We start from the raw sequence: 15,521 nt of genomic DNA, 5'->3' as shown, positions 1-15,521 counted from the left end.
ATGGTCATTTCATGAACACAGGAAATTGTATTCAACACCAATAGAACTACTATATATCTAAAATGCAATGTCTGTTGTTAACACTTGTCATAGTCACGAAAGTGGTTTGCTGTGGTTCTTTAAAGGAAACACAGAAAGAATGAACTTAGGTGGTATGTCAAGTGATGTGGTTGTCACTGAGTAGAGTTTCTTAACAAGGTCATTTTTCTCATGGTTTCACAGAGCTACTTTTTGCAGTTATGAGGAACAGCCAATTTGATAAGCCCTTATTTTGGATTATTACACACCTGTTCCTCTTTCACATCAACGCTGCAGGTAAGGCTGCAATATTTGTTTTCTCATTTACCATCTGTGTTTTGATTTTAATGTGCTCATAAAGCCTTTTCATCCAATACAATGTAGTATGTACATGCTGAAAAATGGAAAAGCCTGAAACAGAAGAGAACTTTTCAGTCCATGTTAAATTAAATGATATCAGTATGTTTATTTTGATGAGCTGTGGTTGTCTGTGGCACTAGCTGTAGCTGTTTTAGTTGTAGTAATCACTGTTTTATACAATAGATGATATATATCATGATGACTGTTGATGCGCTTTAATGTTGTAGTTGACCCAGTGTGCTATTAGTACTAAGTATCAGTAAGTAACATGGAACAGTGGTGGTCGATGGTTATCCAATACATATAAAATAAATAGCTGAAGAGATGTTGTAAAGTTTACTCAGTTGCAGCTGACCATAAAGGTTGGAAAACGCAAATGATAAAAGGGGATCTTTCAGGGAATTCCTCTCTGCAAATCTCTAGGCTTCATCAACAGAAAAACACAGAATAATAGACAGGACAATAGAGAGTGGGAAAGATGACTAGGAGAGACAGGGAGTGAATGAGAGACAGAAGAGTGTCCCATGCAAGGGGACCTTGCTCTTGTGATCAGTCTTAGGGACTACACGCTGGCTAATTTGAACCTTGTTTGAGAGAGTTTGCCATCTTTTATTTTCAAACATTCTTACTTCCTTTATCATGGAATTCTCTGGTTAAAGATGTTCTTCTCCTAGTTGAAGACGCACTTTTTATGGAGATAGATTTCCATTCACTTTTAGGCATCCAGATTTTAGCAATGGGTTGTATTCCGTTAATTAGGCATTTCTCTTGTTGGCCTGTTTAGGCATTATACTGCATATGATTTCAGATCACAGGGCTAGCTGTCTGCGTTACCTGGGTCTTAAGATCATAGGCCTCTATGCTTTATTTTGTAAAAAGCAATATGTTTTTTGTTGTGTAATGTGTTTAGTTTGTGCTGTTGATATTGTCAAATTATTGTAAAATTTGTTTGTCCTAGTATGTCTCAGATGTATTACTCTTCTGCCAGAGCCGTGCCAGAAAATTAAGAACTCAAGTGCCTTTATTATACCAACCACTGAAATGTGTCATCGATATTGGAGATTTATTTGTTTGATTTATTTTATTGCCTCTCTATATTTGTATTTTTCTGACCCCCCACCCATCCGTAACGATATTTGTGTATGGTATACAGGAATACTTCCATGTAGTACACATTATCTGAGGTCATTTACAGAGTCTGAATTTAAATAGTGTTCTGCTGAGGGCATTTTGTTTGTTCTGTTTGTTTCTGTTTTACTGTGAAGTAATTTGGTGTAGTAAATGAATTCAGTGCTCTGAATTACTTTCTGCACTTTCAGCGGTCAGAGAGAAGTTTTGAAAGACTTTTCTACAATATCAGAGATTTTAAAATGACAATATTTTGTGTAAAATAAAACTAGGTGTAATGATGATGATAACAATGTTAACATTACACATTCTGTATTTGGTACTAAACATTGGAATGATTTTCTGTTATTCAGTGGTCAGTAGAAGTATAAAATATTGAGAAGTTGTGAAGTTAAAAAAATCAAAAGTAATTGTAAGAGATGTGAAGGACCTGTTTAGACAGAAAGATGTCTCATTGACATTTACTTGTAAAAATGTATTTACAGAGAAAATATTGCATTTTAACATTGTATCTAAATATACAATAGAATCCAATCAACTTGTGAACTTCATGCCAGTACAGTATATTATATTTGGTAGCATGTTTGTTAATATAACCTAGTAGAAAATGCCACTGGTAGGACACAATAAATAATATTACTGCAACCCTCATTGATTAAATGTATCGTTTTTAATTTTTAACTTTCTTTTTGATGAAGGCAATTCTCTGATAGTGACGCAGTATCCCACTGAAGTCGACATTCACCTGAAGACCTCTGTCTCATTGTCATGCCAATGGACAACTAATTCTTCAGCAGAGAAAGTCAGAGTAATCTGGTATATGGCTGATCAACCCACCAATGAATTACAAACAGTCGTGTTAAATCATAATGAACGGACCAACACTTTCAACTTGAAAATATCCAGGTTAAATGACTCTGGAGTTTATATATGCAAAGTGATAATAGAAATCCCACTTTTTCTGCAACAGCAAGGAAATGGAACCCGAATTTTTGTGTATGGTATGTTTTGTGGAGCAATAAAATAATTTTCAGTAACCTAGTGCAATATTTGATATTTCTTAATATTACTGGTAATATTGCTGGCTGGGCTTTGATATAAAATGGACATAATAATTGTTTTAACTACATTTCTGTTTGGTACAGATGCAATTCGTACAGTACAATGCCAAAAATATACGTATATTTTTTTACTGCATCAAAGGACAACAAGCAGATTGTTTAAAAAGGACTAGATCACAACTAATCTTTGTCTTCATGGTTTCTTTCTCTTTCCCCCAGCAACCTGAAGCCTTAAACTTGTGCTTTTTATTCTTCCTTTCTACTCCATTCTAACAAAAAATTGACCTCCAATTGTTCAATTGGAAATCACAATGAATTTTCAGCAACATGGCCATACAGACCAGCACCTTCAATGTCATGATGTGAAAAATAGGTCTGATTCAGGACAAAACTTGAATGAGGTACATTGCTCATATCATAGCAGTGTTCCATCCAGGAATTACAGTATGTCCACAGACCTCTATGCTTTAGAGCCCTGAACAATACTACATGCTGCTGTTCCAAAAGTGCTCTAATAACGTCCCTTATGCAAAAGACGCTTTTATTTAACATAATCGCTTTTTATTATTTGCACTTGAGAGTAATTTAATTGATAAACAAAACATATCCCTCCAACCTTCCTTTACCTCCTTTATAACCGAAGAAGGCTCATAGCCAAAACATCATTTTTTAAATTTCTTTCTATTATTCAGTGTGGAATTAAGCACTACCTGTCCTTTTACGGTGTGTAATCTGACACAACTCTCCACTCTAACCCCTTTGGTTATTTAATTGGATATTGAATAGTATAGACTGTTGAATATGAATGGGAATAGGACCAGCAGGTTTATTTTAAAAGCTGGGTTTTATTAACAGGAAAGCAGAAAGGATGAAAGGGAGAGAAACCAAATGAGCAATAAATGCATGCTCATGCAGTCTAACAAGTGATATGCATCATTTCTCACCAAAGGGTAGATCTGATCCTTGTAAGAACATAATCCAGAAAAACAAAAAACAACTGGCTTTGATTTGTTTCTACATCTGGCAATCCCATTAGTTTTCTGCGTGTGAACAATAATTCAGGCCAATAGTCAACCCAAGTGTTCCGTATGTAGCAAAATAATTTTCATTATCATAACCCAAGTACTGTAAGAGAATCAGAAATGTATTGCAAAATAACAGGTTACATTGAGGTATACAGTAGTCATCAGAGTGAAAAGGTCTGTTTTGTTATCAAAGATCTAAAATATGTCTTGAGGTGAGACTGAAAATGGCCATTTGTTGCCTATTTTGACCTGTACAAGGAAAGATTATTTCATTTAGCACATATAATTTTTGTGTGCACACGCCAATACTGTGGAAAGAGTAAGGACTTGCACACTGTTATAGTATGTACTGTATATAGACATTTTTTCTTTCATTCTGACACTTCCCCTTGTGTGCTCAGTTTTGCTTTGTAAGAACTTCAGCCAACATAATATCCTTGGAAATCTCGTGCTCACGTTTTTGTGTTTGGCAGGTTATAACTCGACAATGGGCGCAGGCCTCTCATGGAAGGTCCTTACAGCAGCATGTGCGGGAGTGGCAGCAGTGGTCCTAATTTTAGCAGCGGGCTGTTCAGCCTTAATAAGAACCTTGAAACAGGAAAAACAGGAAGAACCGTCTGTCCCCATATATATGAACTCTACACAAGGTAATGGGGCTGAAAACCAAAACAGAAACAAATGTACAGCAAATGTTTAACATACTGTAACTAGTAAGTTAGTGTCCTGCACAGTACTGCTTTGTTTTCGTGCACTGACGCTGCAGGAGTTTCTTTATGAAAACTTTTGTCCATCTCAAAAACAAAGTGTTATCATTTGAAGTTTTAGCGATAGCAAGTAGGAATTTAATCAAAACTCTCTACACCTGGTGTCTTTAAGAATGCACAATAAGTAGCAAGACATTTATTGTTATTAGTTTTCTTTACAGTTTCAATTGTTTTAAAAAATACCTCAACATGCAAAGATACCATTAATGTCGTGATTTATGTGCATGCAAGTTCTCTTACCCTTAATCTGTTTAATCACTTTAATCACCTTGCCAATTCAATTGCCCCAAGTTCAATTGATAGCATATGCTTAAGAGATTTCGTGCATTACAGCCAAATGGTGCAAAACACTATAATTAGTTATCACCGTAATTATTTGAGGTATTTGGTATATCGCCATAATTTAAATACTTTTTGAAGAAAAAGATAAAAAAAAGATTTGTGATTTTTATCAAATAATTCCGAATCACACAAAATAATTGAAAAAAAACACTAAACAAAAAGTTGGTGCTATAGGTTCAATCTGTACATACTGGAAGCTATCTAACCCCTGTCTTGCTCACCTTACAGGTTTTCAGAAGAAAAAAATAAGGTAAGAGTTTGAAAATATAAACTAGTTAATACAATAAACATTTAAAGACCCGTATATGCAAATAGCATTGTTGTAATAGTATATATGGAAGCAAACTGAAGTTTTTTATTTCTCCTATGGCTTCTAGCAAAATCTTTCAGAAGCTTGTGAGAGAACATGAAACTGCTTTTCAGTCAAAAGTAGATACGTCCCTTATTACTATCACTGGAATGATTGGATCATGAAGACAAATTCTTCAAAATGTACAATACTCTGAAATACCACCAAAATGCTAATTGGAACTACCATGTGAATTTTAACTGGTTTCTGCACTTAAGATTTTGTCTAAAAAATAATTTCTTTCATATACAGTATGTAAATTCTAAGATACTGTATAATGGTCAGAACTCTGATTCAATTGGTGTTTAAATAGTACAGCTTTCTAAATTATTTGTGGGAAAAACACCTGATCATGCTTGAGGGTGGTGTTGTTGTATCTATGCCCAGGGTTACCTTAGTCTAAATGAATGCAAAGACAGTAGCAAATATGTTCCTGTACCTCTTCTTTGACAGTTCAGACAATAAAGGGAAAAAAATGAATGAAGATGGTCCAGAAAACACAACCGAGTCCAAAACGTTGCCTGATTCCTACAGGTATGGTAAATCTGAGGAACTTTTCCCTTTTATTGAATAACATGTTAGAAAATAATTAAACAAGAAAAATTGAAAGGAAATGAAAAACATATGCCATTTTGGGACATTTAGGCAGATATTGAAAAACGTGCTGACTTTACCACAGCTGAATATTACCATTGTGCAATTCATTTAAGAACAATTACAAAAGAGAGTTGTGATGTGACCCAACTAGTGATCTTTGATTCAGATTGAATGCCATGGATCGGCCACAATGCCTTGAGATAGCAGATGGTTGATACAGTACAAAACAATATTTTGTAATTGTAATGTACCGTTTTCTCTAATTTAGATTGACCAAAATTCTTTAAAAAAAAACAAGAGAAGAAAATGCTGAACTTGTAGGAATAGCTGTTTTCAGCAAAATAAAAAACCTGTGTAGCACTATCCTCAAATTTAAAAAAAAGTAAAATTAAAATGAATCAAAAAGTAATAAAAAATACAAATAAATTAAATATTTAAGGCTATGTTGCAGCCCACCCTTAAAAAAGTGTGCATTCATACTTGCACCAGAAAGCCAGACTAAACTGATTTGATATTTTCTTAAAAATAAAAAACTGCTACCAGTATCCACTTCCTCAATCAACAAATCTTTCCTCAAATTTCTAGTGACCAGAACATCTATACAATAATGGATTAAAGATTATCATCAGTAATGAGAAACAGAAAAATTATAAAAGGTAAAATTACATACTGTAAATTGTTCTAAAAGTAAGAAAAAAACACCATGTATAAATATTATATTACCAATTATATTAGTTACCCTCTGCTTGGGTGTAATTTAGACTGTTACAACCTAGTGTGTGCAGAAAATTACCTGGGAGGAACAGCAAATTTTAGACCCATTAAACCTGAGTGACTTCAGTTAACATTCAGTTAACATTGCAGATTTTATCAATTAAAAATGTTCTAGCTGGCCGAACTCACTGAGCTGATATTTTGTGAAAAAAAACATTGTAATGTCATCACTAACTGCTTTTTACAGCAATCAATTCTTTCGTGTGGACTGCGAAGACATTTTTGCAGTGCAGCGTAAGATGAAAAATAAAAGAGGTACTGCTGAACGTCTTTTCATTATTATGTTATCATGAAGAATGAACAAGGTAGATGCTGAGATGAGATTCATGATTATAAAGCTGAAGATGAGTTGGCTGCAGCCCTATACTGAGGAATATAAAAACTCAATATTGGGGTCCTGGCAAAAATAATTTGTAGACTTTTTTTTTACTTATGGGCTAAAGTAGATAAGTACAATACACTTATATTTAGGTCATACTCTAATTTTATAAAGTGTAGACTTTATTTTCCATATTTATTTTCTGGTGAAAGATTGTGCTCGGTTTTTATCCTCCCTTCTGAGTTAATTTTTCCTCCCTTAAGAACAGGAAGATACTGAGGATAACCTCAGTACTTACTACTGCAAATTATCGTAGTATAGTGATTCAAAATATCTGGATAAAGTTTTAGCTTAGTAGGAATTAGTAAAGCAATGGATTTAACCCGAGGCAATTATATCACCAACATAACTAACAAGTCTCTGTATCAGAAATAAAAAGGACTTAAGAATAATGGTTTCAGAGATCAAGATTAGCTATACTAGACTTTTTTCCCCATGTAGAATAGTATAGTAATACAGTTATACCCCATCAAATAGTGCCATGTGATCTTTAATCACTGAGTAGCCAGGACTTCAGTTTCACCTCCCATAGCACAGCGGCGTTGGTTAGGGAACTGATCCAGCGAAGAGTGTTGGTCCACCAACCCCACTATAGCAGACAACCTGGTTTTCCAGAAGTGTCCCATCCCAGTATTGACCAAGACCACACATTGCGCAGTAGGCTGTAAATTCCATGTACAGTGGTGTGAAAAAGTGTTTGCCCCCTTCCTGATTTCTTATTTTTTTGCATGTTTGTCACACTGAAATGTTTCAGATCATCAAACAAATTGAAATATTAGACAAAGATAACACAAGTAAACACAAAATGCAGTTTTTAAATGAAGGTTTTTATTATTAAGGGAAAAAAAAATCCAAACCTACATGGCCCTGTGTGAAAAAGTGATTGCCCCCTAAACCTAATAACTGGTTGGGCCACCCTTAGCAGCAATAACTGCAATCAAGCGTTTGCGATAACTGGCAATGAGTCTTTTACAGCGCTGTGGAGGAATTTTGGCCCACTCATCTTTGCAGAATTGTTGTAATTCAGCCACATTGGAGGGTTTTCGAGCCTTAACCGCTTTTTTAAGGTCATGCCACAACATCTCAATCGGATTCAGGTCAGGACTTTGACTAGGCCACTCCAAAGTCTTCATTTTGTTTTTCTTAAGCCATTCAGAGGTGGACTTGCTGGTGTGTTTTGGATCATTGTCCTGCTGCAGAACCCAAGTGCGCTTCAGCTTGAGGTCACAAACAGATGGCCGGACATTCTCCTTCAGGATTTTTTGGTAGGCAGCAGAATTCATGGTTCCATTTACCACAGCAAGTCTTCCAGGTCCTGAAGCAGTAAAACAGCCCCAGACCATCACACTACCACCACCATATTTTACTGTTGGTATGATGTTCCTTTTCTGAAATGCTGTGTTACTTTTACGCCAGATGTAATGGGACACACACCTTCCAAAAAGTTCAACTTTTGTCTCATCAGTCCACAAAGTATTTTCCCAAAAGTCTTGGGGATCATCAAGATGTTTTCTGGCAAAACTGAGACAAGCCTTTATGTTCTTTTTGCTCAGCAGTGGTTTTCGTCTTGGAACTCTGCCATGCAGGCCATTTTTGCCCAGTCTCTTTCTTATGGTGGAGTCATGAACACTGACCTTAACTGAGGCAAGTGAAGCCTGCAGTTCTTTGGATGTTGTTGTGGGGTTTTTTGTGACCTCTTGGATGAGTCGTCGCTGCGCTCTTGGGGTAATTTTGGTCGGCCGGCCACTCCTGGGAAGGTTCACCACTGTTCCATGTTTTCACCATTTGTGGATAATGGCTCTCACTGTGGTTCGCTGAAGTCCCAAAGCTTTAGAAATGGCTTTATAACCTTTTCCAGACTGATAAATCTCAATTACTCTGTTTCTCATTTGTTCCTGAATTTCTTTGGATCACAGCATGATGTCTAGCTTTTGAGGATCTTTTGGTCTACTTCACTTTGTCAGGCAGGTCCTATTTAAGTGATTTCTTGATTGAGAACAGGTGTGGCAGTAATCAGGCCTGGGTGTGGCTAGAGAAATTGAACTCAGCTTTCCAAAGATGTGATAAACCACAGTTGATTTATGTTTTAACAGGGGGGGCAATCACTTTTTCACACAGGGCCATGTAGGTTTGGATTTTTTTTCCCCTTAATAATAAAAACCTTCATTTAAAAACTGCATTTTGTGTTACTTGTGTTATCTTTGTCTAATATTTCAATTTGTTTGATGAGCTGAAACATTTCAGTGTGACAAACATGCAAAAAAATAAGAAATCAGGAAGGGGGCAAACACTTTTTCACACCACTGTAACTCGTTAAGTACAAATCTTTACTTAAATGTATGAATATTCAACGTGGGAAGGGTTTTAATTAATGTCTCAATTGTGTTAATGTGCATTTAATGTATGCCACATTCCATACAATATGTGCATATGATAGTCTTCTTTAATCTTTATTACAAATTCTTGGTACAGGAAACTTCAGAAGCTTTAAAAAGATAAGGTGCGTTTAACGTTTCGAGATGGCCGCTGTTGTTTTAACGGAAGATCCCCGTGGCACTGTTTTTTGGTATTTAAATACAAAGGATGAGTATAAGTTTGTGTTTTATTGTATTAAAATGAAATCAAGAGTCAAATCGATTGATTAGAGATACAACTTTAAGACTTTCTCGAATATATGTTGTTAAATTAAGTTAATATCATATACAACTAACGATTGCATATGATTATATATATGTGGTTTTTTATATGTCTTTTGCAGCTAATTTTTTCATGGGTAATGCTAACGCCTCCTTGAACACAGAGGGTAAATTTCAAAGAAAGAGAAGGTCAGTTTTTTTTGCAAGCTTATTACGCGCAGACTTTAGGATCCATTTTCTTTTAAAAAGGAGTATAAACGATAATAACATCTGCATAATTGAGATCACTTGAAATCTACTGTTTTTTACAGAATGTCATCAAATATAAATTTTGAGAGCGGCTTAGGAAAGTCCGAATCTGCTGTTTCACGTCTGAAAAATACTTTCAGACGTGAAACAGCACAGCGTCTCCCCCTGCTGATGATGTCTTTAACACTTCAAGTGATTTTTCACTGAATCACTCTGGAATCGCAAGTCATGAAATGTCATTTGGAAAACAGCTAGTATTAATCTCTTTATTGTAGGGATTTCCTGTAGATTTCAATATAGAAATGTGTACTTTTTTATTTTATTTCAGCCTGCACATATATATAAACAGCAGAGACCTGAGGAAGCAGACTCAACAGCCCGTAGGAGGTATGAATAGCAAAGCAACAATTCATCCTTCATTTGTGTGTGCATCAGCTACAACATCCTTTTAAATATTGATACTTGCAGTTCACTTTGAGCTATACTGGGAGACAATCACATCATTTTATGAACAATGAAGCTTCTAATTTCTTGGGGCAACTTATCAATGTACAGTAATAATCACAGGAGATCCACAATTGTGACTGGCTGTGGTATAACAGATACTATGACAGGAACATACTGCAGTTGAGGATGCGTCTGTCAAATGTGATAAACTCACTATCACGTTCTGATTGCATCTGAGCATCCCCACACCATCACCTCCCCAATACCACTGAACTAATATTGTTTAATAACACAGTTCTGTAGGGTTGGCCATCAGAAAAGATCAAACCTTGATTCATTTTCTTGTCAACTGTGACTAAGATTACTCCCATTTACTGCCTAGTATTGCCGTGCAAGTCCATGTACAGTAGATGAGGAAGGATTTTGCCATAATAAGGTGTACGGCACAGCAAGAAATTGTCTGCCTGATGTCTTCTGACCTTTCTGCCATTAATCAGACAGTTCTGAGTGTCAGTGACAGCATCTGGTATATAAATCCTTTCTTGCTATTAAAACACATGAGATAGCACAAAAAGCACAATCACCAACAGAAGCACTTATAGTTCTAATGTGATCTAGCAGAGGAGAAATGTGGTATATAGGTGAACATGCAAACAATGTGCAACCAACTACAGCCACCTACTAACCAACCACATCTGTCAGCAGTTCGGAAACAATGACAGAATCATTTCCCACACATCACAACACCTCCTAATTGCTTGCTTTAAATTAACTATGAACCACAGAAGGAAACCTTGTATATGTTCAAAGTTTTTGCTTAAGAAGATATCATTATATTTTTACTGCCTCTCAGTGTATTGTTGTTTCACATATTGTTCTCGCCAGACGTTAATCACAGCTGTTCTCACTGTGTTAAATCTGTTGAATTAATACAATTTTGTATATGTAGAATGGGAAAACCAGATTCAGCCCAAAACTGAAATCAAAATATATCTTAGATATATGATAAATATGTATACTTAAAATAAATATCTTCATTTTTGTAAGGGCAATTTCAGAGATGGAAAAAGAAAGTGTATTAAGAGTGGACTAACTATTCTAACTAAAGCAATACAGTTGTGTTTCACTTTTTAGCATCTAATTTTACTAAAACGCTTGACATATTCAGTATATTTAAATTATCTGCTGGATTTTTCATTATTTCTCTGCCTTGTCTAGGCAGGGATATTGAATCAACATCTAAACTCCAATCCTCTATGAAGAGAAAAGAGGCATCTGTAGAATAAACTTATTGTAGACAGGTTTATTAAAGCAATGGATGGATGACTGATAAAATAAGTGTTGAGATATGAAATGTGATAGGAAGAACTGACATCATGTACATTTCAGACTAACAATAGTAAAATTTAGTTCATTAGCAAGAACTAAAATCAGTTTAAAGTTAAAGAAAAAAATAACTTGCATACCTGTAAATGTGTTCAGTACATTTTTTATTCAACCTAAAGTTGGGTAAGATCAGTGTTTCAATTCATTCTTAAACCTGTTCAAATAATTTTCAGCACCTTCTCTCATGTCCTAATCCATGATAAAGTCATGCTCATAGAACAGACTTTATTTTAAGGAGACAGTGCATGTGCTTAAAAAATGAATATGTAGAGATAAGATTGGGTTCTTCATAAATCAACAGTATAAGAAACAAATGTTTTAGTAAAATTGGGCTCTGCATTTAAGCTATTCTTCTTAAAATGACAATTCAATACTCATCTCCACATACAGATTTTTCCTTCTGTTTATAGGGGTTAAAACAATGTTAGGTTTCTGACAGATCACTTGAGTGTAGATTTTGCTTTTATACACTTACAAAGACCCATATCAAATAATTTAGTATAAATGTACAGTCAATATAACTGTACAAAACAAAGGTATAGAAGGTATAGATGTAGACCTAGCTTCATATAAATCAGATTTAGATCCAACTACAAAAATGATTTAATATCCAATTCTTCTTTTTATAAAACCAAGGGGTGAAAGGGACATATCCAAAAAATATGTTACTCATCTTTAAAAACTAATAACACAAGAGTAAACCTTAAATATTTTGAGAGACAAAGAATTCTCCCTCTTCTTTGTCAAAAGCTTTAAAGGGTATATCTCCTTAAGTATGCCTTCACAATCTGGCCTGATTCGTTTGTCAGTATCCAGTGCCAGTAACTGGAGTTTCAATGCCAGTATCGCTGGTTATTTGCTTCCTGACACATGTATGAAAACTCAGTTAATGTAACTAATTAAAATTAATGTATTTCATTTTTAATAATCGAAACAAGCAAAGCACTGTGCTGATTAGTTTCCTTATCAGTTTTTCCTCAACATTTAGCTAATCTGCTTTATCCATTCATTATGTTTCCTTTCCATACAGACAATCTTGCTCACAAGATTTGTGACCCTGTCAAAAAACACAAACACAAAATGGGAAAGTCCGGAGACAACTGTGAAGATGTGTAGTCAATGTATTAAACAAAACATGTCAGTCTGATATTTACATCTTAGTAAATGAATGTCTTGATAATGGTTTGATAATGTTACAATATTTTCAGTCAGGAACTTGCACTGGCATTCACTGGTATTCACAATTTAGGTTAAAATGTTAACCAAAGAATTGATCCTTTCACAGATTAATGTCTGTGAAAGGATATTGTTAATTTCTGTTCTGGACAGAAAAAAAACATTATGTACAGTAATTGTACGGCTTTGCTGTTAATTGTTACTTATGGTAAAGAATAATATATTCTGTATGTGTGAAGCCTTATACATAAAGTGTTTTATTTTAATGTTCTTTTTATTTAAAGAAAGCACCTCAATCTCTACAAATTGATTAATGCTACGGATTGCATCAAATATACCAAGATTTATTTTCTCAGGAGTATGTGCAAATGAATGTATATCCAGAAATGTATATCAAGCTCCAGATCCTTGTATCTGTTTGGAATTTTATATAAATAAATCATTTTTAAAATGATTTTAAAAGTCTGTTTATATCCTTGTAATTCCTGAAAGACAGTATGCCATATCTGGGTGGATGCTGCACATTGGTGGTAGTGGAGGGGAGTCCCCATTACCTGTAAAGCGCTTTGAGTGAAGTGTCCAGAAAAACGCTATATAAGTTTAAGCAATTATTATTATTATTATATCTGTGTATTATTGTAGGGTCCCTGCATGCTCTGAGTAAAGTCTCATAGGGTCAATTGCAATGTGCTGGTGGATCTTGTACAGAACTGTATACTAACCCTGAGATAATCCCCAGTTAGTACACTGTTCTCAGATTGTTCCAATTGACCCTGAAGGAATGGAAATTTATCGACGCATTAGTAAAATAATTTTAGATTGCTTTTATAAACTCAAATATGCTTTAGCAGAAGTAAGTATAGGTTGTTTTTGCAAAGGTGTTTTGTTCTTCCCACATATGCTAAATTAAGAAAATGTGTCATAAAGAATGTTTGATTAGCTCTGTCAATAGGCTGGTTTAAGATGTAGTATGCTGGTACCTTTAACCACAAGAAAACTAACATGTATCAAGGTCATCTCAGTGTGATAGCTTAGCAATTGACAAGAAGATTTAAAATTAGGTACAGGGTTAGGCCACATAAGGGATTTTTGCTTTTTTGAAACTTAACAGTTCCTTATCTTAGTTGTAAGTCTACAAAAGAATAAAAAGGATTATAACAATATCAAAGGTTACATAAGGGGAAAATGCTTATGCTACACTACATGGGGTTGGTGAAAGACTTCTCCAGATAGCCATTTTGTAATGGTTTAAATAAAAAACATACCTGAGTTTTTGTGTGGCGCTAATCTTATTCTTTCATCTTAATCTTACTCTTATAACAAATCAGTGATGTTATATTAAAGGTATCTTTCAAACTAGAATAGGAAGCCATTGGTCAGAAGGTTTTATCTGGTAGATTTTGGATGTGTGTGTCTCTTTGAAAGAAACAAGCTAAAAGGCAAAGGCACATTGTTTTTTTCTTTTCCAATGTGAAATATAAAGTCATCCCTCAAGAAAAAAACAGTATTGTTTAAACATGTCCAGACAGCAAAAGCAATTCTGTTCTATTTTGGCATGTTGCCTGGAATATAGTTAGGCTCCACAGATTTACACCTCTAATCTTTGACTCTGGGATATTTACGGAGACACGAGTCAGACCAAAGCTTACAAAAAGCAGTTCTTTGCCAACACCAGTTTATTTAAAGATAATAATGGCTATGTAAGTCTGTATCCAGTTTCATAGAAGAGACACCTTCTCAGAACAAAACACCAAAGCCCATTTTTCTATTACAGACTGATTTTCATGTTCTAACATTTATACACTCTAAACAGAGCTCAACCAAGAAAAATAAGATAAGCAACTTTTGCTAGATCTTTTTTGTGGAAGTGTTTCTGAGACAATACTCCAATGTGGTGACTGTTTATTAAGGCCAGACAAGGCAGGAATTTCACATATATCACTACTTATGAATAATTAAAAAGTAGAAAACACAAAATGTGAGCAATAATCAAAATGTCTAATGTAATTAATATAATTGTACTCTCCTCACAAACAAATCTGTTTTATTGGATTACAAAAATAACATTTTCTAATCTGAAGTCACAGGTGGCAGGTTTGATCTGGTCGAGTGTGGCGGTGGGCGCCTTCTAGTGGAGACTAGTAGTATTTTGACCGCTCAGAGCTCTTATCCGCTACTAGTTTTTTTTTTAATTTGTAAATTTAGCTTCCTATAAAGATATACTATCGTATCTTAAAGTAATGAAGTAAAAAGAATCAGAAAATTCGCAAATACATTTTCGGATTTCTCTTACATTCACTAAATCTTTTAAATCTTCCAATCCCTAAAACTTTTGTCGCTAAATCTGCAGGTATTCAGTAGTATTAAAATAGATGATCAGATCATTTTAAACATTGACAGTCTGACTAGACAGTGTCGTCTAGGATGTTGGGGACGTAAAGATTTTACTTTACAATCAGTGCCTATGTTGTAACATCAAGAAATTCAGCAATAGACATCTACATTTTCATTCGCTTTAGTGTATACTTTATTCAGTAAATAGACTTTGGAGCACCATATATTTTTTAGGTTTTCCAGTCCAACATTGCTACAGCCTCCCTTCGTCTGACCCTGAACAACTCGCTGCAAATCTAAAAAACTACAATTCCCAGCATGAGCCGTTCTCAGTGGTCTTCTGACCAAACACAGATATAAACTGGGGTCACTGCATATATTAACCTGACACTCTTGGGGAGGGGGTATGTCAGCAACTTCAAAAAATATATAAACTGATTTTTTTTACCTTATATACCAGTCGTTTTAATTATTTAGTAAACGGAACTGATGACTC

At 34.8% G+C, this 15,521-nt stretch overlaps 1 protein-coding gene across 1 annotated transcript; it reads left to right on the top strand.

Moving 5' to 3' along the window:
* Positions 1 to 239: 239 nt before the first annotated feature.
* LOC148840943 (uncharacterized) lies at positions 240 to 12,651 on the top strand. The gene is made up of 9 exons (XM_088922886.1): positions 240 to 315; positions 2,205 to 2,507; positions 4,066 to 4,239; positions 4,927 to 4,948; positions 5,501 to 5,581; positions 6,606 to 6,673; positions 9,556 to 9,622; positions 10,011 to 10,069; positions 12,546 to 12,651. The coding sequence occupies exons 1-9, from the start codon at positions 240 to 242 to the stop codon at positions 12,629 to 12,631; spliced, it is 936 nt and encodes a 311-aa protein (XP_088779012.1). The 3' UTR covers positions 12,632 to 12,651.
* The last annotated feature ends 2,870 nt before the right edge of the window (positions 12,652 to 15,521 follow it).

This window comes from Atractosteus spatula, chromosome 1, assembly GCF_055471065.1.
Source record: "Atractosteus spatula isolate fAtrSpa1 chromosome 1, fAtrSpa1.hap1, whole genome shotgun sequence".
Classification (NCBI taxonomy): domain Eukaryota; kingdom Metazoa; phylum Chordata; class Actinopteri; order Semionotiformes; family Lepisosteidae; genus Atractosteus; species Atractosteus spatula.
The sequence above is the reverse complement of the archived record's forward strand: the minus strand, read 5'-3'. Positions and strand labels throughout refer to the sequence as shown.

Coding starts and splice junctions, on each gene's coding strand:
- LOC148840943 (XM_088922886.1), top strand. CDS start 240: ATGAGGAACAGCCAATTTGATAAGCCCTTATTTTGGATTATTACACAC. Junction 4,949..5,500: donor TTTCAGAAGAAAAAAATAAG/GTAAGAGTTTGA, acceptor CTTCTTTGACAG/TTCAGACAATAAAGGGAAAA. Junction 6,674..9,555: donor TAAGATGAAAAATAAAAGAG/GTACTGCTGAAC, acceptor TGTCTTTTGCAG/CTAATTTTTTCATGGGTAAT.